At 39.8% G+C, this 24,938-nt stretch overlaps 4 protein-coding genes across 7 annotated transcripts; 3 read left to right on the top strand and 1 right to left on the bottom strand.

Moving 5' to 3' along the window:
* Positions 1–693: 693 nt before the first annotated feature.
* Positions 694–2,177, bottom strand: LOC130688046 (peroxisomal membrane protein PEX16-like). Its single transcript, XM_057511041.2, has 5 exons — positions 2,011–2,177; positions 1,884–1,943; positions 1,634–1,829; positions 1,274–1,562; positions 694–1,176 (listed from the first exon to the last, which is right to left on the bottom strand). The coding sequence occupies exons 1-5, from the start codon at positions 2,123–2,125 to the stop codon at positions 835–837; spliced, it is 1,002 nt and encodes a 333-aa protein (XP_057367024.1). The 5' UTR covers positions 2,126–2,177; the 3' UTR covers positions 694–834.
* Positions 2,178–2,982: 805 nt separating this feature from the next.
* LOC130688056 (uncharacterized) lies at positions 2,983–3,595 on the top strand. Its single transcript, XM_057511056.1, has 2 exons — positions 2,983–3,173; positions 3,243–3,595. Exons 1-2 carry the CDS (start codon positions 3,050–3,052, stop codon positions 3,437–3,439), a joined length of 321 nt encoding a protein of 106 aa, XP_057367039.1. The 5' UTR covers positions 2,983–3,049; the 3' UTR covers positions 3,440–3,595.
* Positions 3,596–4,778: 1,183 nt separating this feature from the next.
* On the top strand, positions 4,779–6,997 carry LOC130688044 (kelch domain-containing protein 2-like). Its single transcript, XM_059494461.1, has 9 exons — positions 4,779–4,995; positions 5,055–5,137; positions 5,195–5,283; positions 5,340–5,490; positions 5,549–5,860; positions 5,918–6,030; positions 6,488–6,648; positions 6,712–6,764; positions 6,819–6,997. The coding sequence occupies exons 1-9, from the start codon at positions 4,894–4,896 to the stop codon at positions 6,952–6,954; spliced, it is 1,200 nt and encodes a 399-aa protein (XP_059350444.1). The 5' UTR covers positions 4,779–4,893; the 3' UTR covers positions 6,955–6,997.
* Positions 6,998–8,768: 1,771 nt separating this feature from the next.
* Positions 8,769–24,076, top strand: LOC130688050 (synaptosomal-associated protein 25-like). Of its 4 annotated transcripts, none has more exons than XM_057511048.1 (8): positions 8,769–8,927; positions 14,149–14,258; positions 19,248–19,289; positions 20,756–20,804; positions 21,262–21,379; positions 21,575–21,703; positions 21,799–21,943; positions 22,560–24,076. In XM_057511048.1, the coding sequence occupies exons 2-8, from the start codon at positions 14,178–14,180 to the stop codon at positions 22,626–22,628; spliced, it is 633 nt and encodes a 210-aa protein (XP_057367031.1). In that variant the 5' UTR covers positions 8,769–8,927; positions 14,149–14,177; the 3' UTR covers positions 22,629–24,076. The 4 variants fall into 4 exon arrangements, with proteins under 4 accessions (XP_057367031.1, XP_057367032.1, XP_057367028.1 ...); XM_057511049.1 differs by lacking the exon at positions 20,756–20,804 and adding an exon at positions 19,949–19,997; XM_057511045.2 differs by lacking the exons at positions 8,769–8,927; positions 14,149–14,258; positions 20,756–20,804 and adding exons at positions 17,437–17,633; positions 19,949–19,997.
* Positions 24,077–24,938: the final 862 nt, after the last annotated feature.

Genomic DNA, 24,938 nt, shown 5'->3' with positions numbered 1-24,938 from the left:
TATTTATTTCGCTTTTTATTTTTCTTAACACTTATCAGGTTCCTTCTTTGTTTTACTTTCTCGTTGATACAGATAAGTAATTGAAAAAGTTATTTTTAAAAAACATTCGTTTATATTTTTTGCACAAAATAAAAAGGATCTAACTTTTGCAAGCAGCGGTGTACTCTGTTTAATACGCGAGAAATAATATGTAAAGATATTATGTTCTACGAAAAATTATGTATCTGGCATATAGCCTACCCATACGTGGTGAATATTGCATCATTATATTCACTTCCGGCATACAAGGTAAAATTTATGCATGAAAAAAAATTTCATAACAGCACGGACCAAACTGATATACTGACAAGTAATAACCGGTGCGTGTTTTATTAATCGCTTATGAGAACATACTTGAAAAAAAAAGCCAAATAGCTTGATCTTTTGTTCAATGCAGCTTCCAAACCTTTAGTAATGAATATATTTATTCTCTCTCACAACTTATTCCACATGAGTTACTACTTGCCATAACAGCTCATGTAAAAAGTCAAAAAGAAAAAAAAGAGGGTTCTGGTGCTGTGCATTTTATGGATACTGTAGGAGATGAATCATGCTTTTGAAATTTATTTAATGTCTGTTGAACGATGATTCTTTTGAATTATTTTTTTTTGCAGTGACAACCGTAGTTGAAACAATCGAAAAATGTGCGAAAAATTAACAAAACTATGACAGCGTCCCCAGAAAAAATTCACAATATTATTTCCCATCAAAATCACACTGCAAAATATGTAATATCCATATCCAGTTTATGTTACTAAGCTCTACCCTGAAAGAAAATTTGTGTGGGAAGATAATTTAATCCCAAGTATAGCAGTATACATTTTGCCAGAACAACATGTACTGAAGAAACTGTTGAGGCAAAATTCCGACAACAGGAACCTTTCTCAAATAAGTCATTGTCTGTAAAATGACAGTTCGACTAAAGCGGTCGTAGATCGGTGACCGTAAGAGATACATTAGTAGAGCAATCTGACGTCGTCGAATTTCTCGTGCATCTTCACAGTTTAATGAACTTGAGTTCAACAGCGTTATACTTGCAATATCTGTAGCAAATGCTATTGACGTCGGAATCCAAGATTTTGTTCCAAAGCGGCTCATTGCGACGAGGTGACAAAGCGGTTTCAACGTATAAAGTACCTAAACATCGAAATTCCAAATTTGTTTAGTAATACTTACCTGAAATGGCAGTTATTAGAATGAGGAGTATTCCTCAATAGTTTAAGCAATGACTTACTTCTCCAAGTAAGGAATATCCTTCTAGCTTCCTGTTATTTACAACATGGCCTTGCGGTGGTTGTGAACTAGGGAGTTTCCAGTTACGTTTATGAATCTGGGGTGCCCCATTGACTTGCCGAATTACCCTTCCAGACTTCAGGGTGAAAGTAAGATTATTTTTTCCTTCCATATCACATTTGGACTCTGACAGTTGGTTCTGTCTAAGCTTTTTCCTGTTAAGGGGGCGAATGGCTTGTGAGGATGCTATCCCAGCTTGCTGGATCAACATGAAAACCCTCCATAAAAATCTATATTCAAGGAAAGAAAGAAATTTCTTATGAATAAAAAAAGCCAGAGGCATTCAGTCAAATGTACATACTTGATTAATTGTATAACAGCTACAGCAGTCCATTTTCCATATGAACCCCAAATTTTGGTTGCTGTGATCTCCACAAACACTTGAAGGTATTCCAAAATAGTAAATAAGATTCTACATTTTTCCACAAATGTTGCTGTTTTGGGGTCCAATTCTTTATGGTGTGTTGATCTCAATATTATTTGATCATTCAAAAATACTATATTTAAACAATAATGCTGTTACTTAAGCTTTGTTATATGATTATCATTACTAATAATATTGGAAGCTGAGTACAGCAACTCAGAAATGGCTGGTGATGTTTTTATGCGGCCTGTTCAGAGTAACGGTAGGATTACTATCAATGGACTATAAGTAACAGTGAACTAAGGTAACTATACCGGCAATTAAGTACGAGAGGAAACGGCCGGCTGTTTCGAACTGGAACAGCCTTTCTGGGTTTGTTACCACCCATGTTTTGTAGCTTTCGAACCATTCCAATTTTGAATACGACATTTTGTTGCCATCAAAACATCCTGAACAGTGGTAAATAGTACAGACAGAATGGACAGGTTGTCGTTGGACAGTAGCAAAACGTTTACGATTACCATGTATTAGACCAGAGTAAAAGGCGGACGCGGACTGCAGATTGGGTAAATTGCGGTCTTTTATGTACGGACTAGCCCCTCCAAAGTACCCTGTAGGCTGCAGTACCTGCGGCTAGGGCTCGGCCTCGCGTAAATCGGAAGCTTTCATTTATTCCGTATGGAGATTTTTTTTTTTGCGGAGCAACGATTGCGTTGCCACCCCGAATTCAGGGCGCATTTTGGCGTCTACTTTTAGTTCAACTTTTTCAGTGAACTTGCGTTTTTGCGTCAACTGTCCGGTAGATGGTTGAACCGGTTGACCGTTTTGGCGCCAACTGCAAGGGTAAGTTGAACTGAAAAAGTTGAACTTCTTCAACGGTGGTTCAAACTACCGTTGAGCTCTAGGGGCGCATTTTGGCGTCTACTTTTAGTTCAACTTTTTTAGTGAACTGGTATTTTTGCGTCAACTGCCCGGTAGATGGTTCAACTAGGCGACCGTTTTGGCAACAACGCCAGTGGGAGGTTCAACTGAGACAGTTGAGCTTTTTCAACGGTGGTCCAGACCACCGTTGACCTTCAACTGAACTGCAACTCCTCCCCTTTCTCAACTGTAGCGATGAACTTCCATTTTGGCGTCAACTTTGACGAAAAGTTGAACTAAAAAGGTTCAACAAATGGTTGACGCCAAAATGCGCCCTAGGTCAACCGTAGTAGAGCTAATTTTTTTTACGCATTTCGTTTTCTGTAGAAAATAAGTATTGCAACCTTGTTTACTGCAGACGTTGTCTGTATTTTTAAACTTGATTTTCTTTTACTTTTTTTTTAGTTGTTTGAATTTACAGATTCAGTCAAAATGGAAAGTCCTTTCTATTATGTAAGTGAAACAGAAGAAGTTATTCCAAAGAAAGAGTGTTGGAATGGGAAAAAAACTGCCACACAAGTAGCAATTGATGCTGAGGCTACCGAATGTTTTTTGGGTAAGTTATTATATTATACTTAGTTCATTTAAAATTTATAATTTAAAACATCAACCCATTTACATTTAGGTTTATTAAAAGATAAATGGGCAATGTTAAGCGATTCGAAGACAGGCAAACGGCAACTTTGGCACTGCATAGCCACTGAACTAGAAGAAGCTGGATTTTCTATTCGTGGCAGTGATAAAATTCAAATGTGCAAGACCAAATGGGAAAATCTACGCAAAGTATATAGAGGCTACATTTCTAAAAATATTGATTTATAAAAATGTCAGATTCACTTTCTTCACTGGATGATTGGATTTCATTGTAAATATGTTGCGACAGAAGAAGACATAATGTTCTTTTATCTGCCATATTACCTAAATTTATATAAATGTTGTTATACATAGTCACTTCAATCAATAATAAAATACTTACAAATATTTAGGATAAAGTTTTTAGATAATAAAATGGTTGTATTAATTTTAACTTTGACAATTATAAAATCGTACAATGTTACACAGAATGTAAACAAAAATAAGCAGACGAAAATGTAGCAGGCAGCCACCTGGCGGATGTCAATTGACATTAACTGTCATTTTACCGTAAACTAGTAGTTCAGCTGGGCAGTTCAACCTCAGACCATTTTAACGTCAACCACTCACAATAGTTGAACCAAAAAGGTTGAACTAACGGTTGACGCCAAAATGCGCCCTCATCAATAAACGGCAATTGCCTATTACCATTGTCTATTACAAAAACTTATGGCATTCATCTCCTGCTCCGCTATGTATCCGATTTTTTCTTCCTTTATACTATTAAGAAATTATATTTTTGTTCTTTTTTCCTTAGGAGAGATTGCTCTTTAGTTTATTAGAGAATATACAATTAATAAGCCTTAATATTTTAATATTTGTGAATTAGATTCATAGCTACATTTGCGTGTTAGTATATACATATACGATGTCCATTCATTCATTTATTTGTATTATGGTGACTTATATGTTTATATGATACTATTTGTTAGAATGTTTTACCTAAAATGATTCAGAATAGAGTTGTACCGGATGCTGAGTTGCAGAGCTTAAAATTCTGTCTCAAAAACAGGAGGAGAACTAACATACGAGCATAACATCAGAGACATAGAACCAACCTAGATGGGCACGGTTGCGTTGAATGGCATGTCCTGCGTTCCCGCCTCGGTAGGGGCATGGGAAATGTTTTCCACGATTCACTACCAGCAGACGAAAAAGGAAGACAAACGGTTAAATTGTGTACTGTTTGGGCACAGCAGTCTTCTTCTGTTTACTTAGCTAGCTATATCTATTTACGGGTAGGTTAAAACAGATCTCCGTTTGGTGGAAAACCGATTCGTCTTCGCATATTAAAACGCAAATCAACGAACATTAAATAGCAGAATCGAATACTGTAACTCGTGAAATACGGGGTGATGTGCGACCACAGTGTATAAATACTACACATACGTGGGTTGTTTACATAAACCTCTCACTCACAGTTAGGTAGATCTATTCTAGTCGATTTTTCCTGATATGGATACGTGGGTAGTGGTAAGTAAATACACGTTTGTTGTATTACTGTGCACTGTAGAAAACGTGTAATACAGAAAATGTTTTTTTTATTAATTATGATTATCCTGATCAAGCATAGGCAGTTTAAAGCAATTTGAGAAGTTTGTACCAGTCTAGCATTGGGTTTCAGTGAGATACATATAGAAGAAATGTATGATACAGTGGACCGTAAGTTGCTGAGAGTTGGCCATATAGCTCTGGAAGTTCAAAGGTACAATGGGCACGTGTTGCTTGTATGGGGTGGTTACACGGTGAGTAATTTCATTCATTTTTAGTGTACCATAAATCATTGTTGTTTTCCTTTTTACAGCAAAATCCCAACCGAGAAACCTTTTATCAGGAATATCATGATCCCAGTGAAATCTTGTTGTATGATCCTATGGTAGCAAGATGGTGATCATAATGTTTTTTTATTACAAAGTATTCTCCTTATTCATTGAAGAAATTTAGGACAATAAGGACAACAAAGGGACACATACCACCTGCTAATTCGGGTGCTTGTGGTGTTGTGGTTGGGGACCTTTTGTATATTTATGGAGGTAAAAGAATTTCATTTCAACACTTTCGGTAATATTTCAATTTAGGCATTTAAAAGGATATTTTGGAGACCCTGATCTTGAAGGAAATAGTAATAACATTTATCAGCTCAATCTGTTCACATGGATGTGGACAAGGTTAGAACCTGATGCAACAAGATGCAAACCTTTACATCGTGATAAACTCTTTGGATGGGCTTACTGTAACAAGTAAATTGAAATATTGTGTTGCCTGTATTTATTTGCTAATACCAAACTTATGTTTCAGGGTATTCTTTTTTGGGGGCTTCGGTACACCTCCTGCTGAAGGTGATCGCAATGTCGATCATTATGAATACGTTCCTGACCGAAGTCATCAGTGGTACATGGGCAGAGGGTGGAATAATCAATTAGTTGCATACAACATAGATGCTAACAAATGGGAATGGCCAGAAACAAGTGGGCTACCTCCAAGTCCACGTGCAGCTCTTGCTGGATTTCGATGCCAATCTCTTGTGTATATCTTCGGTGGCAGGCTTCAGGGAACACGATTGAATGATCTTTACGTTCTTGATTTGAAGTCCATGTCGTGGAGTGAAAAGTAAATCGTACTGTTTTGCTTCTTGACGACCGAATCTGCTTAATAACTACTTTTTAGTTTAAATCCAGGCAAGTTCTTTCCAAGTGGTCGTTCATGGCATTCTTTCACCTATGTTGGATCAACAAAAGCAATTCTTTATGGTGGTCTTTCGGCAGAAGGAGAAGTATTGGGTATAGTTATATTTCATATCTTTCTATTATTAGATTGCCATATATATCTTTTTTTTTTTTGTTTCGTCCTCGTTCTTAATCTGCCCAAAAATGTTGCACTGTCTGTGGTCCTGCGTCTTTCCTTTTTTTTTTTTACCAGGGGTTGTCAACTAATCTTGTCTTCCAAGAAATTATGTAAAAAAAAAGTGAGGGGCAAGAATGCTTTAAAAAACAAAATAATGTAACCCCGTTTCTCGTCGAAAGAATACCATTTAATTCTGAAAAAGATCGTTTACTGGCAACCCGGTAGTCCGACGATCGACCGGAGTGAAAGAATTTTTTGGCCAAAATCGTAGAAAATTGTTCAGATAAGGACCACAAGCATTGCGAATTTTCAACCGAAATTGTATTTTAAAAACTGGTTAAATAATAGCAAATAAGCTTTACAATAATCTATGTAATGAGTGTATTTTCATAGGGGATTGTTGGATGTACGATATAGAACGAAATAACTGGACCGAAATACCATTAAAGATACCCGATAAACGATTATGGCATCAAAGTGCTAAGGTCGACAGCGATTGGATCGTGATAGGTGGAGTTCGAAGTAATATCCACAGCTACCAGCCAGATGGCACGGTATTTTAGGATAAAACTATTTAAAACTTTCATTTATTACTTAATCACCACCTTTCTGTACAGGTTTATGCTGATAACATATTGTCGATGACTGTCACTCCTAAAACTCTTCTCAGGTTAGTAAATATACGAAAACGGTTAGAAATAACATAACGAAAAACTTTTCATAGGTGTTGCGTGGAATCCATTGCTAAATACGACGGTCAAGGCGACCCATTTATCCCCCTTTTACCAAAACATTTACAGGAGGTGGTCAAAGCTCGAACGCGACATACTTCCAGAGATACCGTGGAGAAGTCTAGCTAAAATTTGTTTCAATATTTCGTAAATAAATGTTTTGTGCCGTTTACTTCGCTGTATATTGTTATCGTTTACCCTGTTGCAAAAGTATCAACATTCACGTTAATATTTAATTCCACGAGTGGACACTAACACTGGACTTGTAATAAGATAAGCAACCGCCACGTCCTCATCAGTCACTGGGGAAATAATAACTTGGGCCGTTACTTATCTTGTGCAAAAAACTGAGAACCTACATCATCAAACGTTTCTATAAAAGCGTTGGCAACGAAAGTAATTTCAAAAAATAGCTGCTGGAACGATGACGTCAGCAGCCTTCTGCAATAGTAAAAAAAAACTGAAAAAAATTGTCGTATTTCACCGCCAGGTATACATCATGCTTTATGCTAGGAGTGGCATCTATGACATTCTGGAAAGCTTGGAACGAAAAGAAAGCTTTAATATTTTTATCATATCATCATCATATCTAAGCCGATATGTTGCCTTCACTAAACAGGGGTCGAAAGGTTGTTGGCAACTGGTTCGAATTTCGTATGACCTGTCAAAAATAATTTTTAAGCTAAGCCACAACCTGTGTGAATCTAAAGCCAAAATAAAAATCTTATCCCAAAATCTATTGTGAACCTCAGCCAAAATTTCGAATCCCGTACACTTTGCCGGTGAGTTGCCAACTCCTCATCAGGGATCGTATTAAACGGTAAGACATTTTTGCCTGAACAGGTTGAGCCAACCAATACGAAACGAAAGGGGTGGTGGGAAGCCACAGAGAATCCAAAGGCAGGTGTTTCTCTGCATATTCTAAGTTATTCGGGAATTTTCTAACTGACTTACAATGCGCGTATGTTAATTACGACACGCATTTTTTTGTTCTAATAACGATGAACGATCATCGAATGCTGAAGAAAACGGTGAAATGGCGTACCGCATTTCCGGATATTAGAAGGCTGAACCCAAATCGGACGGAAAACACTTTTACTTGATGTATAAGGATTCTTCCCATCTCCTCATCTTATGAGTTTATTAAACGCACGTTGTACAGATGACAAATGGAATGGGTATTCAGATCACGCATTACTATAAATAGTTCGATATCTTCAAGTAATACTTTTCCTTGAAACGAAATAGCAAAAACAGCGCAAACAATTTTTCATGGTTTTTCGTGAATAAATTCTTATGATTTCCGTTGGTAGTTTTGATGCAAGTGTAGTTTTGATTGGAGTATGCAAGTGTATCTAATGACAGCTAAGTAATACAGGTGCGAATTATCCAATTAATCTTGTAAGACATGTAATATATGCAATTTAAAGGCAGTCTTGTAGAATAGAAAATTTGAGAACTTCAGAAATAAAGATATCCTCTCACAGTAACTAGTCAAATTAAAAAAAAAAGAAATAAGCAATTCCAAAAAAAGCAATTTAAATTAAGTGCTATATCAACATGTCGTTGGAAAACAATCTAGTGAAACGCTTTGACATTTTTAAAATAGTTTCGCGAAAGGCGTTCAATTTTGCGTAGTGGCAGGAGAAATCAACGCCAATTCAGATTATTTTTTGTTGCAAGTAAAAGAAATACAAATAATTTCTCCGATTTTCACATTTCTTCGGTACTAGTCATACTATACCATACTACACGTCTGCACTCAGTACACCCCATACAGTTTCGGACTTTCGGTTGTCTCAAGGAAGTAAATACAAGGAGCAATATGCTCCTATATGTATGCACACTGTGTCGGCGACTACCAAGAAGCGCTTCCTCTCTTTCGCTGTTATTGTTAACTGCCGAGAGCAACATGAGGCGCTGTATACTCAATCGATAGTTTGCACCCTCCTATACTTATCCTCCGTGGCGCTTCATTATTACGTCTGCTTGGGCGGTGACGTACTGGTCGGTCGTAGCCACTTCTAAAGTGTCCATCGTATTTAGTTGTGTGAGAACGAAAACACCGGAAACCTTCGTCTTCGATTTCATTCACAATTCAGGTAAGCTTTGTTTTTTACGCGGTTAGCATTCATCTGTTTCTGTGCAGTCAAAAGTTCTGTAGTCATAGTAACAGCAACTGCCTGCATTGTCTTGTTTAGGCAAAGCTAAAGTTTAATGCTGTAAAGCATGAAGTTCTGATTTACCAGCTCTCTCTGACTTTAGTTTTAGAAAACAAAGATGCGCTCTTTCAAGGCCTCTGTCATAAGATATCATTTTTAAAGTTAGACCCTACCAGATTACAGTACCCTATCAGCGAGAGCAGCATTAGGGATAATGGTTCACAACAGTTCCTTGTCAAGATTTTCTCAGGTGTTGGTATCTCTTATTCTTATTGACTTTTAACTTAATCTAATATATTGTTGATCGTTCTGTTTCATACAGGAACTTCTAAACAAGAGAATTATCCTTCATTATCATATTTTTTGTTTAAGTGAATTACAGTTCTTAAATTGCTTTGTTCCATTCTGAAGCTCGAGAAAAAACATCTCTTAAAAACCAGAAAAAGAACTTGAGATGTAAATACGATAGACCATTTTTGAGTTTTGATAGCAAAGAACAAATTTTTTTTATTTACTTGTTAATCAATATGGCCCATTGATGGGGTGTGGAACAGTAAATCTAGTCGATGCCTTGTTCTATTGTTTCATAATGGTAGGTGTACACATTGATTGAAATTGATGGAATTCTTTTTGTATGACTCTGGGACCAGAATATTTTACGTCGTGGCTCTTCATGTCACTTGTTTAAACTTAACTCTATTTTCTTTCCGAGAAATTTTGGCATCCGTTAAATCGGTTTTTCTTTCAAATTACTTTTGGAAAGTTGAAATGCAACGATATGCAATTCGATTCGAGAAAAATATCTTTCAAACTAGTGATAATTTTTTTGCCCTTCATTATTACTCCATTTCAGCCTCGCGTGATAACGGATGGAATAAACGAGCTTGGGCAAAGTGAACGTGACAGTAGAAATGGGTTCGGATGATTACGTGTGGGAAGAATATCATCGTGACGCAGAGAAGTGACCAATGAGTATCGGAAATACGCTTTTTTCGGCGCACTTCTTTTTCCATAGTCAAATATGTTGCGTTTTTCGCCTTTCATAGGCTCTCATGTCGTTCTTTAAAACTTCCTCTTCAAAATCGTTTTTAAAAATTAATTTTTATATATTTATGGCCGATAGCGGTATTACGATTGTATGCGAGTTTATCAAACGGCAAACTGGTGCGTTCGTATCAACAACCAGTCGCACCGGATGCCGGATTTTAATTTTTATGTTTTATTTTCATGAAGATGAAAATGAATTTTCCTATTTTTCCACTAATTACTTAGCGTCGTGCGGTAGACTGCTGTCTACCACCTTACTGATCACTCGGTAGAGCTCTAACGATAAAGACATATTTTCCGGCTAGTTTTAGTGAAATTTACCATAAAAACAGTCTGTCCTTAGTTGACCGCACTTCAACTGCGTGAGGTAAGATTGACCAAACTCTAGTGTCAATCGAACTTCGCCTGCCGCAAGTGTGATACCAACGATGTGGCGTCACTAAATTTAATTCGTGTGTATATAGGCCAGTGATTATTGACGACCATACGAATTTTTCATCTCTACGCGAAATATCTTCCGTCTCAAGAGATTGATTAGTGCGAATTCCTCCTTCTCAGTACCTGGCGGACAATTCGTATGCATTTTGTGGACTAACTGGTCATATTAGCATCAACAAATGTTTTATTCAAACTGAATTGGTTGACAAAATTTTTGTCGGAATGCCTGTCGTCTATTTGTGGCATCGAAAATATTAAAATGCACTATTGCACGCACGCCGGATAGTAATGGATTATCTCAGTCAATTGCATTGCAGACAACTGCTATTAATATTCCTAAGATAGTTTTTTATAATATTCCCACAACTCTCCTTTTTTATTCCATGCACAATGGCTGTGTTACTGTTAAAATTGTAAAAAGAAGCAATTTTCTTCCTTTTTTTCCGTTTTATTTTTGAAGTTCTGTTCATTGTGTTGGCGATTTGACTTAGCGAATTAACTTGAGTGGGTATATGCTTTGTAGTTTCAATAGCTTCAACCCACAAGCTTTTTCTTCGTTTTCAACCGCACAGTAGCAGTTTTTGCAGCGTATTTATATTGAAGTGCTTAAGGCAGTTGCTGCTACTCCATAAAGTTGATGCTGTCCCCAGCAACATGAACGTCAGTCCACAGGACTAAAGTTTAGTAATCATTCAAGTACTCCGTAATACTCCTAGGATGGACAAAAGTATTCTTTCTTCAGCAAAACAACCCATAATTGTCATTCTTGTACGTCATATCTTGTGGTCCAGGTTCGTGTCTTGGTGTTGATGGGTCTTTGTGTTTTCTGTTTATTCGTTAACGCCATGGTCTATTGATAAAAATCCGTGGCTAAGGCACAAGGGATCAGCGCTACAATTGCACACGATTTGAAACTTCATGATTTCCATGTCTTTTTACCTAGTTAATTCATCTTGTTGTCCAGAAAAACAAGTTACTGCTCATTGTTTATGCTGACTAACAAGAGGTGAGCAGATCTTATGGTGGGCTTAGTACACACATTCAACACGAAGCAGTAATGCGATAGCTTGCCCCTTTTTTTTCCAGCTATTGATCCGCATGGTACTACTGAGTTCTTATGCTGCTCCCCCCCCCCCATTCCATCTGGAGCAGTTGTTCTTGCCTTTGCAATCTCTTTGTTAAGTTCATGCATAGCTCTCTTTCGCTGCTTCATCGTAGGTTCCAGTGTTTGCCTTTCGCCGCCCGCCCATCAGCGTGATAAAACCACGCTTGTATTAGCATAGTTTGCATTTGGATTGCAGTCAAACAAAGGACAAATAGAAACCCAATGAGATGCCAAACGGGCCAAGATGTGAAGTTTTCCTTGTTGTGTGAAACAGCATCACGAAATGAACGAAGATTTGATCTCCTGGAAAACCTTCGAGTGAATTCAGTTGGGTTTCCAGTCAAAACAGGCAAAATGGCTTCTACCACGGCATTCAGCAATTGTAAGAGATGGAAGGGGGCATTATTCAAAAGACGGATGGTGTGATTTTAGTTTAGTTTACCACTTTTTCCGCACCGACTCTTGTTCGAATCTGAAATCGACCATTGTCCCTATTTGTTTTATTTTTTCTTTTGAAGATGCAGCGTTAAGAACGTTAGTTTTTAACGGGGCTATTAACCACACTGATCGATGGCACAATGCTGCCTGGCAGCAGCTATTATTTAGTGGTCCTTGAAATGCGCTTAAGTATTGACGTTTCCGGAGAATGATCACCAAAATTTCGCCAGGCCGTTAATTTGGTTCACAATTAGAAGCGAAGTAGCAGGTTAGCCAATTTACAAGGTAAAGCTGAAAGCTGTCACTATTTAAAATGTTAAAGAATTGCAGTCAGGCTTCTACGGATTTCACTGCCCATTTCAATTTCTTTCTTGTATCGATCCATTTCCCTTGCAGCGGGATATGCTCGTTTATATCTACATTTATATATATTTTTTTTTCATGCAGTGTAATTTGACATATTTATTCTTTTTCCTTGATTTCTAATTCTTTCATGGGATTGAGGTGGCTGAACTGGCCAAGTTTGTACACATGTCGATGTACCACAATCGGGGCAATCCATCTGCTTGGCACCGCCATCTTCGCAGCTCTACTTGGCAAGCTAGCCGCCAGTTTGCGTCGTTTTGAGGGTGTTGGATGGGAGGCCGGTACTGTCGATGTACGCGCTGGATCTAATATTGTTCGGCTGTGCGCCTGTGTATTTGTTGGCCAGATAAAGGGCGTGGAAAGACCACAACGGGGGGGGGGGGATGCGACTTTGGGATGAATGCGGGCCGACCTTCGCGTAGACGCCTCACAATGATGCCAAAGAACGATCAACTGGAGGCGAGGCGAGGATCAATGAAAATCAATAAGAGCCTACATTGCACGCTTCTGGCTACCACTCCCCCAATGTTCCCGCGTGAATTTTCCGTCAACCTCCCCGTTTGAGAATCACCCATTAATAAAAGATTGGATCAACTTGAGCTCTAAAAAAAAAGACTTGAAATGTTGGCCGTCCCCCACAATTTGACTTTTCAAACAAGTCCAGTTTCCCCATTTTCTGAGACGCTGTAGAGCTAGAAGGTGTTAAAAAAATGTTGATAAAGGAAGATCGTGCTGTTCATAGTATCCTGTAGATCAATAACGGCGCCATTGCACAGCGGAACATGTGCTTTTTCAAGTAAACGCCAGTTGCTATCGCTAGGTGGCCTTTGACTGACATCAGAGCGCTGGCAACTTGGGATGGTAGAAAAATCGTTATATAGTCACTTAACACAATATCATATTTCCCACTAAATTGCCTTTCCTGCCAACGTTTTTCATTCTTTGCCTGTGAGCTAGCTCACGAGAACTAGCTGGCGTCAATACCATTGTGTTGTCGATGTTTTGCGTTCTGTATAACCAGAAAAAAAAGGAACTTATGGATAGTTACTTGAAGTCTTTTCGATACGTTAAAATGATGCATTGTTGCAATTGCACATTGATTCTAAGTGCAGTTAATTAGTTTTTGCATAAAAGACGAAAAGAAAAAAGATGAAAGAGATCTGTTTCGTGTCACTGTCTCCTTCGCTCACCATAGAGCATCTACTAAACCCTAACCAGCCTTGCGTGCAGCTTTCGCGGTTCGCGTGGTACCATGCGCATCACCGATCATCCCCACCGGTGGATTGAAACATTCTGACTCAGACCACTTTGATAAATTTGCGATATCATTTGCGACCTCCGTCAGCCAGAGACAGAGGCGGAGAAGAGGTTGGGGCTATAGGAGACGGCTTGCTTGGCTACCGGGAGGGAAGGTAGCGGAAGGAGGAACCAAGAACTAAATGTAAAGAGACATCCAACCATAAATTTTTGCTTTTTGCCTCATTCAGTAACGAGGCTCTAAGTACAGAATATGACTATCGTAGTGGTACTGACCGCCTCGAGTATATTTGCAATTTTGCATCAAAAGGATACCAGGATGGCAGCCATGTTTGGTACTTACGCACGCGTTGCCGGATGAGAAAAATTTTAGTCTTACACCTCCATAGTATCCATGCCTTGAAGTGCACGTTGTCGGAAATAAGAATAAATCTATCAGTTTGGATTACCTATATTTTGTTGTTGTCTTCTTCAAATTCTAATCTCTTCGTAATTTTATGTTTCGTGCAGGTGACTAACCGCAAAAGATACATTTAAAAATGGCAGCCGCAGCGGAAAATGGTGCTCCCAAGACCGAACTGCAGGAGTTGCAGATGAAATCCAATCAAGTCACCGACGAGGTAACGTGTTCAGTCCATTTTTTTTCCATTAGACGACGATGGTTTCACTTTAGCCGATGCTACCTGTCCAAGTACATTATAACGTTTATAACGGAGAAACATGTCATAGAATCGCGCAACTACCAGAACGGTCAATGATTCCACCCGGACATTTGAGGTGACTAACATTCAAAAGGCAAGCGCGCGTTCCATTTCACCACCGAAATTGAAACTCACAACCATACGGGAGAATGCGCGTAGGAGTCGATACCGCCTGTTATATCCACTATATAAATTGATCGGTTATACGTAAGTGACTGTGCGCTGACATTTTATCCCATATGTCAGCCAAGCGCGTAAACAAGCACCAGTTATATGTAACCATGTGTCTGTGCGACCGTTGCACAGAAGTCAGTTTTCGCCATTTTTTTCCCCAACAATACCTGCTAAAAGTGTGCCTGCGTCTAGAGTGTCAAGATTGATTCCAAGAGAATCCACTGCTAAGTCACAATATTGCTTGAGTGAAATGTCGACATGTGACTGTAAGGAAAGGCCGGCCGAGTCCGTTCGGCGTAGTTCTTGCTGAATTGTAAAAGAAAATAAAGCGCGTAAGTGCGCCAGACTATAGTTCGAAATCCGATAACTGCGTGAGACAGGATGCGCGCGGGCGCGTTGTGTGTCGCTTTTGCCTGCGTTTTCATCGAAGTCTCGTGCCTGGACGACTGAATTGTTTCTGCCAGTCCTTTGCCGCCTTTACGTCGTCCTAACGTTTGTGGCTAGGTGTGCGCGTAAACGGGCCCAACTCGATGCAAACGCGCTGCATCAGTTTGACGATTACACCTTGCGCCTTCTTCATTCCGTCGCCGTAGACTGACTAACTCTATAGGAATTAAACCAGCCTGTTGATAGTCGGACAAAGTTGGCCAGACCGGCGTCTCTGATTATTCTGGATACAGAGAATTACTTAAAAACATATTTCAGGAAATCGAATTCGATAGAGAAAAACGGGAAAAGGAAGGACAAGTGTGAACCAATTTACCTGCAAGGGCAACGGAAAGGGACTAGCGGCGTCGTCGGACAGGTGCGCCGTTACGGAGCAGCCTGTTTCCGCCTTCCTGAATCGATCCGCTCATCCTTAGTCCCGGAGAATAAGTACTAACCGACCAAGTTCCAGTGAGGGCACAGTTTCGTTTCGGACCGGCTGCATCGTCTTGGTCTTGCCTCCACTTGAATTTTTCAACAACAAAAACAAAGACAAGAACGAAGCGAGGCGAAGATGTGCTGTTACGTTTCTTAAGCGCTTTTGCGTTTTACTTACCAACGTGATATTGTAATCGACCGTCAAGGTCGTGACTTTACGTTGTTAAGTTTTCGGCTGTTTTACTGCTTGCTTGTTTTGAATACTGCCATTATAGACGTATCGATCGTCCCAAAGGTAAAAAAAAAAAAAAAAAAAAAGGAAGTGGGAGTTAGTAAAGAAAATCTTATTCTTCTTCTCCTCCGCCTCTTGTGACTTGCTCGTTGACGAGCTGTCCAAAGTGTCACGTAGTTCGACGACCGTGACATACGTGCTCAGTCACATTTTTGTGCACGGCCATTGTTCCAAACACTTCCCCAGTGTCTTCTTCATTAGTCTCTCCTCGGGTGCATCCTTGTCTTCGATCAGGTGGCATCATTCTCTTTGTCGATTGGAATTGTTGAGTGATAGCCTCATCAACGTCGTTCTTCCTTGGTGATTACGCTCTCTCGTTTACCTTACCCTACCTCAGCCGTTAGCGCAGACATTTGGAGCTCGTGCAACATAAGAGACCGGATGGATCAATCTTAGAAACTCGGCCTTTTCTTTGTGGTTCTAATCCCTGGAGCAAGCAAAAAAAAAAAAAAAAAAAGAAAGGAAAAAATAAAGAATCAGCAGACAACCATAATGGAAACATTCACCTGAAGAAACCATCGTTCGACCGATGGAAGACGGGAGTCTTGTGTTCTGCATTGACAAAAGTCCCCTTCTGGTCAAACTAGTTGAGCTTTTAACCGTGTGTCGTCTGTCTGACGGAGATAGAAGTCGCCAATTTGTCGTCTTTCTTTGTCGGTTTCTATTGGCGTTGATTCACGCCAACACCGATATTGGCCAAAAGCCTGTCTGCTAGCCGGAACCTCTAATAACCAGTTTATCGAACCTGCTTACCCGGCTTTGGCCTTTTGTTTGCACTATGTGCGACTCTTCGTTTTCCCCACCAATCGTATTGTTCATGGTATGAACCTTGCTCAAGTTGCCGTTCTTCAAAGCCTTCCCTCTTCTCTCGTTCTATTCTCGTCTATCGTGTGACGCGCTGATGTATTTCCCCAACCGTTGGTCAGTTTATTCAACTGTTATTCACACAACTTTATCTTTGCGTGTGACGTTCGTCTTTCGATAGTTATTACCGCTATCCTTGTTCGAAGGGGCAACGGCTGGTCAAACCCGGACAGACTCTCAACACGAACGGCTGGAACGTTTCTCCATTGGACTTTTGGCCAATGGTTGATAGTTTGGTCGCGTGCTTTGCGTCACCCTTTTTCTCCGCAACTGACGTTTTCATCGTATGCCATTCGCTTGCTTGGGTTTTTGGGTGCCTCCATTGGCTCGACTATTTCTTCGTACGACAGAATAAAACAAGAAAAAGGAAAAAAGAAAGTCTACATCGAATAAAAAGGAAACAGATAAGCAAGAATAGTTTGACTTTCTCCAAAATTGTGTAGCGAAAGGTGGTAGGGCGTCGGCCAGTCAATTCTGTTTTGGGACGTTGGTCTCTAAACAGCGACTGGGACGTCAAACTCGAGCCACAACAAAAAAGAAAAAAAACTGTAGATCGCTTACTCGGCAGAATTGTCTAGGCGTACTGCAAATAGCCGCGTGGAAGTGCCTCTTTTCGTCACCGTAGGTATGGATCGCGTAACCAAGGGAAACGATGACTCCAGTGACTTCACGTGCGTCCTAGCTTTCTGTCGCCATTCACCATCAACATCGCTATTGCTGCACTGATACTCGCGCCAACACCGACTGATACTTCACTGTGGATAAGGTTTCCTTCAATTGATCATCGGATTCACGGTGTCCTTCAAGAACAAAGCGATTGTTTGCGCTGTGTTGTTTGAGCGGGAACCTACTGGAAATCTGAGGTCGGCGGAATCTGGCTGTCTGACACTTAGAAAACCGTAGGCTGAAAAAAAAGCGCATTTCATCAATCCTGTGCGACATACAAGACGACGATGGGGGTCGAAGCGGCACCAGGTAATAAGAGCAAAGGCTCTTCGATTGTCAAAGGATCCACCGATCCCAAGAACCCACCGACCAACCCACCCGTTCGCCAGTTTGCCAATCAGCTCCAGCAAGACATCGAGGATGTCACCGTCGAGGTGATTATGGATACCACTTTATCTCACACCTCGTTTTCCCCGCACCCAATCCACCCAGTATATGGCACAGAGTAAGAGGTAGGCTTAACAAGCCACTTTCTTCATGACCAATGAAAATCGGCGTGGGCTGTGGGTACTAATGGGCATGCAAACGTTGAACCTCGGGGATTCCTTTGTTTGCTTCCAGTTGATTGTACGTTGATGGTGTTGACGTATCAGCTTCTTTCCACAACATGCAATCCTCAATGATACTCTCACTCCTTTTCGAATGCATCCTCGTGAAGAGAAATGACAAATCGGTTGGTGAAGAAAAAAAAGGCCATTTAATAATGCGAAGATGATCGGAGGCGGTGTGCTGTTAACGATTAGACGTGAGACACATATCTAGCCCATTGCCAATCCGTAATTGGCTGTGTCCATTCGGTCTAGATAAAAGAACATAAGGATTTAGTTTTTTTTTATGTGTGCGTGTGTTTTTAGTTTTTAGCTTTTTTGATTCTAGGACTTTTCTTTGCCATGGTTGTCTCCGTAGCCGCCTCTGGTCCATTTTTAGAACGCCTTTCTTCTTTCTGCCTTGTTCGCATGGCTGGAATAACCTTCCGCCTTATATCAAAGGCGCCGATATAAGCAACGATAACGGCGCGAGACAAAAGATGCGCTTGGGCGAGCACGTCAGAATGTCGCCTAGCCTTGTTGGCCTGTCGGTCTGTTTCGTCATTGTCACTAGTCTTGTTCGGCTACCTATTTTCCTTCGATGAACCGGCGTTACCACGATATTCGTAGCAATTCACTCGCTTTGGAATTTTTTATTTATTTACTTACTTTTTTTTTTTTAATTTTATTTCTTTTTTAGTTGGCCTTTTCCCTGTCCCTAGCCATGTCATTTCTTATTGTCTGTACCTTGAACACGCAATGAGGTCGTATCCTTCCATGTACCTTCGTCATCGTGTTTTCCGTGCACGTAAGTGCCCCTAATGTAGCCTTATACAGTTGGCCTACTCCCGAGGCCAACGCCCTTCTATTTTATTAATCTACATTCATGAATTTATCATCATTCCTCGGTAGCGCACAGACACCTACGCCTGCCTTTCGTCTGCGCTCTTTCACTGCTCAATGGATTTTCCACGTCGCCTGAATAGCTTCGCGGCCTTTGTTCAAAGAGCGTACCTTAAGCTAGGCTATATTTTTCAATTTCCGTCAGAAGATCGCCTGTTTTTTTGTTTAGTGACTAATTCCGTCACTTGGAATTTAGTTTGCACTGTATTAGAGCAGTGCGTGCCTTGACCGACAAAGTCTACGCCAGGTTGACCTATAGCAAGATTATATCTAGAGGCTATCGTGTTTTATCTTCATTGAACGTTTCACAGAAATTGAAGTCGCCCCTTCCCCGTCCATGAGGATCCTCACAATATTTTCAGGTGCTCTAGTTGATTTTCCATTCATAGTTGACCACGGCGTATTCGTAAAAAGTTTTGTCAACCCTAATTCTTTATGCGAAAAAGTGAACCCATCGTCTGTCAATGTGCTTTTGTTATGAAAATCAGACTTATTTTTGCAATATCGCTAGCTTACAAAATCAATTAATCAATGAATGTTTCTTGTTTATTTTTCAAGTCGTTGGAGAGCACTCGTCGGATGATGTTGCTGTGCGAAGAGGTAAGTTGGGAAGTTAGGTTTTAAAAAGTATATATGTCGGGTAGTGATGTTCCACCGGTTTGTCGGAGATATGGCTTTCAATGAAAGGAAGTTCTCTCGAGCAACTACTGGGAGAAAACGTGTGTAGAATAGAGCCGTGTGACACCTGTGGTGTTCTCCTCCTACGCACGGGAAAGTACCAAGTTTGCAGCCATGGTGCATCGTTTTGTGCCACCCAAACTAAGTTTTCGCTCGTGAAGAAAAGAAGGGCAAAGTGCAGCCATTCGAATCATACGGCCTAGTGCTCCCTATTGATTTTTGCATACTCGCGCAGGGTCTGCATTGTACTGATTCGGTATTCGCACAGCGCGAACATCGTTAAAACTTGAACCGAACATTGAACGTGGAGGTATTGTTGTTACCATTTGAGAAATCAAGACATTTCTGCACTGCTCTGTATCTCGCCAACGTCCGCATCAAATCATACCACTTCTGAAGTAAACTGATAAAACTGAATGTAAAAAAAAGTTTGAGAGAGTGCAGCAGAAACTTGCATATCACTTTTAAATGGTATCAGCAAACACGGATGCCTTGACAGCGTTTGTTTCGTTTCCGATGTCGTTGTTTGGGTCGTCTTTCTGTCACGCCAACGTGTCGCCATTGTTTGTTTGTATTTCTAGAGCAAAGAAGCCGGCATTCGGACACTTGTGGCGTTGGATGACCAAGGAGGTACATGAACATACCTGCGCAATAACATTTATATTCTTTTCTGCCAAGTTTGACGTTTTATTGCAATGTCAATATCGAAAATCAGTTAGCCGCCGTTCAAAGAAAACTTTAAGTTTCATTGTTGTTATCTAGCTGTATCATTTTAGCTTGAATTAGTGTTGTCGTGCATGTTGTCGCATTTTGCGATTTTTCTGCTTCACTGGGCGCATTTAGTTCCACATGATTGCTATCGACGGATTTATTGCTAGCAACTTCCTCTCGTTCCTTTACGTAACTATCACTTGTGGCTACGATAAATGCTCGTGGTTGCCTGTTGGGTTGAGATGAAAAAGGCACGGCCTCAAAGCCCATTACAATCTCGAATCAATTATTATCCTTAGCCGTGTCCATCAATGAATCGAAAGGTGATGCATTAGATCGCCATTGCTTGGTTTCGTCAGTCGTTAGAAAATGAATCGTTCCACATCTTTTTACCTTCACCACATCTTTTTACCTTCACCACATTTTTTTTACAATAAATTTTGATATAACTTATTAGCCACGATAGTTCAACTTGATTTGGGTTTTTTTTTTTGCCTCCGACGGTTGATAGACCGATGCCTAGCTGTATTAGTACATTGCCGTATTGTCGTTTTTTCCCGTATTGTTCTATCTTTTTTCGTTTATCATTTGTTACGTATAATTTCAGTTTTGCTCGTAAATTTTTATTTTATTTTATAGCTTTTTGAGTTTTGTTTTGCCATTTTTTTCCCCCGTAGAGTCAAGATGTTGGTGCCAAAACTCTTGAAAATTTGCACGGACAAGGCGGTAAGATTGTTGTTCATTCTCAGTTTGTCTTTACTGTATTGTAACAAAGTTGAACAATTTGCTCTCGTTTTTAATGCACAAATCTCACTGGGAAGGGTCAAATCTTGTTCTCAGGCCATTTCGTTTCCAATTGGTTTTTGCTTGTTATCGCTTGACACCGCTTGGTTAATCATCGAGCATGGGTTATCTCTCGTGCAGTCTTTTTCAAAATTTATGTTAAAATACTTTAAGAGAGCTGCATGCGTTCTTTTAATGCGTTGCATCTCATTTAAAATCAAAATCACAAGCTTTCCTCGAGAAATTGGGACAATTTTAGCATGCCTAGCATTTTAGTTCCTCCATTTTAATACTTTCGCTTTTTTTGTGTGTGTTCATGACTATTTGTCTTCAGTCTGTTCAGCCATAATACCATTACTCTGATGTTAATCCAAGCTTTATGATAAACACATAAATACAGAACAACTGGACCGCATTGAAGAGGGTATGGACCAAATTAATGCGGATATGAAAGAAGCCGAGAGTAATCTGGCAGGCATGGAGAAGTGCTGCGGGCTGTGTGTCCTTCCTTGCAACAAGTGAGCTTTAGCAAATACGTCTTTTCCCTTCCATTATTTTTCGTTTTGTAAGCAGTAGGGTCGGGAGAGGGGGGTTACTTAACAAGGATTTTGTTTTGTTTTGTTTTTTGTTTGTTTTTGCATTGGTGAATTTGAATGTGAATGGGTGTGTGCGTAATAATAAATAATTGATATTTTCTGCGGCCTTTTTTCCAGATCGTCGCAATTTAAGGAAGATGAAGGAACGTGGAAAGGCAACGATGATGGTAAAATAGTCAATAATCAGCCAACTAGGGTCATGGATGACCGCAACGGAATTGGTCCAGCAGGCGGTTACATTGCCAAGTAAGGCGTAGTCTTCCTATAAGAACTTACTAGCAGTTACTGCCAATTGAGTCTTTTCTTGATGCTGTTTGTGCTTGTGTTTTATCTTTGAACAGGATCAGCAAAGATGCTCGAGAAGGTGAAATGGAGGAAAATATGACCCAAGTGAGCACCATGATTGGTAATTTGCGCAATATGGCCATCGACATGGGGTCAGAAATCGAGAACCAGAACAGACAACTGGATCGAATCAACGCCAAGGTAAGAAGAAATTTTGCGAGAAAGAAAAAAGGAAAAAAAAAGTATGGCAAAATGCAACTTTTTTTTTTTATCCCATATGGTCCTATATATCTAAACATCCTATAAACATGTGATGGCAGATTTAAATTTATGGTAAAATGTATGGCGATAATCTTGTGCAGGGCACTTCGAACGTCGTTCGTGTCACGGAAGCGAGCCAGCATGCTGGCAAGTTGCTGAAATAAGCTCCCGATTGACGAAACGAACATGTGCAGTACGGACATTAAGACACATACTTTAATCCCCCCCCTCCAAAAAAAAATAGACGGGCGCTTCTTTTGCAGTTTTAACCGTTTTATTTTGTTTATTTTTTTTTTTTTCTGCGTATTTTGCCGCTTTTGCAGACGCTACTATCGGAACAGTTACGGTTTAGAGATATTGTAGCCATTTACTGCGTAATATTGGGAAAATGCAATCATTGAACTGCCATGCGATAACCTTCGATTTGCGCGTCGCGTTCCTCCCTTTTGGGAGAAAATCGCTGTTGTAGAACAGCAATAATAGTTCTTGTAGGCTAGAGGCACTTCGTTAATCATTGGCTCAAAGTCGATCCTACTAATTACACTTTCATTTACAGGGTGAATCCAACGAGAACAGGATATCTATCGCCAATCAACGTGCTGGACAATTACTAAAGAAGGCCTAAGGAAATTCATTACTGGACGAAAATGAACTCTACAAAAGGGAAGAAAAAAACAAACAGAAAGCTGTCTTTGTCTGCCGGTGCGAAAAAAAAAATAGGTGGATAAAAAAAATAAAAGGATTCTGACTTTGTTTATGTTTCTGATATCACAGTATTTGTTTTATTTGAATGTGTCGTTATCGGCGGCATCTTACGATAAGTGCTTGACAACTTCTTACTTACGACCGTATCTAGTTGTATTTCTCCTTGTATCGATTCCGTTTCCAAAATTTGTGCAATAACGCTTCCGACCACGAATTTTCTTAAAATCAACACCATCACAATAAAAAAAATTTTCTTTTCTTTTCCCAATAGCACTCTTGGCTTGTGAACCCCTTCGTTGTTTGGTTTCATATTTCAGTTTCTCCATGTGCTGTCTGCCGTTTAAGTTATCCCAATTTTTACATGTACAGTTCATGTTCTTGTGGCTTTTGTATTTGCTCGTGGCTGGACAACAGATGCTTCATTTTCTTTCCCTCTTTTTCGTTCTTGTCAATGTTTTTCCCTTTTTTTTTCCGAACTGCAAGGCGTTATATTTCCCGTGACTCGATACCGTCTAAAGTCCCTTTGACCTGATACATTTTCGTTGGTTCCTTGTTCACAAGTTCGTCCATCTCCAAACTTTCGGTTTTTGATTGATGAGCGCGATGGTTAGATTTTGTTTCACCCCTTTCTCTTTCTTTCTTTTCTTTATACCGAAACTGCATTTACTTTACGCTAGCCTTAAACCTCCTCTCTGGTTGTGGACGCACAATCCTGCTAATTAGGGAAAGAAAAAGAAAAAAACTGTTCCATCGCAACTGGAAACCTGCCTTGTCCATGATTGGCAGGAAGAGAAAAAGTCGGTTAGTCGGATACCTTTGCCAAAGAAAAGTCATTGCTGGGGTGGCAAAAAAAAAGGGTTTGTAAAGAGGAGGGAAGAAGCGGCACTTTGAAGAGTTTCATTTTTATCTCCTTTGTTTGTTGTGATAATCGAAAAACAAAAATCCAGTAATAAGTTACGTGAATGACTTTCTTTTGGGTCACCTGCATGACGTTCGTTACATCGAAATACGGAGAATCATTATGTGCTACGTGAACAGACTCAATTGAAGATGCAAAAGAAAAAAAAAAAAAAAACAATAACAGAACAAGAAAGATTGGGACATTTTAGCTAGTTGGACGTGGTTTTGCTACCGCTGAGAATTCTGATCCGCTGTTTTCATCTTTTTCATAAGCATAGTCTCTTTTCTTATAGTCCATTTTTTAAAAATTATGTGTCTCTCATTAATCCGTTTACTTGTGTATCGATGTTGGTATTAGTTTATCTAGCTTTAGCCATTCCTGATACAACTCCATATTATTACTCTCTATTATTAACCTCCCTGGCCCAAACCCAACCAGCAACCGTTTATATACACACTTCAATATCGTCTCGTTGGTTTTTTTGTTTTCTTACGAAATATTACTCCAAGGTTAAAGTGGCGGTAGTAGGTACTCCTCTCCACGCTGTTTGTACTTGCTGGTTATAATACACATTTAGACCTTACAGGTCTGGTTTTTCTTTTTATTCGTGTTTCTTCAGTTGGCCCACGAGTTAACAATCGTGAGCGTCTAGAGTGGGTCGACGGTGAAGAAATACGGCAGTGCCCGCTGTTTTGTATTCACATTGATGTGTCGTTTACTATTACGCCGTATCAATAACGAGCCAGCTGGTTTATAATTGACGTTTGTATTTAAACCAGCATCAGCTGCCGTTCTAGGTGTTCTGTAGAATGCTATTTGGCAAACCATTGTGCCAGCGTATGGCTTCGTTACCAAAGAGTAACCCACATCACGTTCTTCTAGTTATCGCAGAACAACCATGGCGATAAAAATGGACATTTGGTTGGCTGTTCAGTCATCCTTGCAGCTTATTAGGGACCTATATTTCAGAACGATTGACTATTTTACTGGGCCTAATTATGTATATTGTATATATTTTCACGTAAAATCCTTTAATCTTAAAAAATCATGGAACGTTTTATTGCAAACTTGGTAGTCTATATGGTTTCCTGCTGGTAAAAACCAAACAAAAAACCAAACAAAAAACAAAACAAAAAAAAACACTATAACCAGTTGGGAATGATTTTTTTCTCCTTTATCACACACACTCGAGTCGCTCCAATGATCCGAAAACCGCTCAACGACGCTGAGCCTGTTTGTGTATACCTTCAAATGCGTTTTATAGGATCCTAAATGACTCTGAAGGGCTCGTTTATTTGTTACGTTTTTTATGTGACTAAGATCCCGTAC

This window comes from Daphnia carinata, chromosome 3, assembly GCF_022539665.2.
Source record: "Daphnia carinata strain CSIRO-1 chromosome 3, CSIRO_AGI_Dcar_HiC_V3, whole genome shotgun sequence".
Lineage (NCBI taxonomy): Eukaryota > Metazoa > Arthropoda > Branchiopoda > Diplostraca > Daphniidae > Daphnia > Daphnia carinata.
Note: the sequence above shows the minus strand (reverse complement) of the source record. Positions and strands in the feature narration are given on the sequence as shown.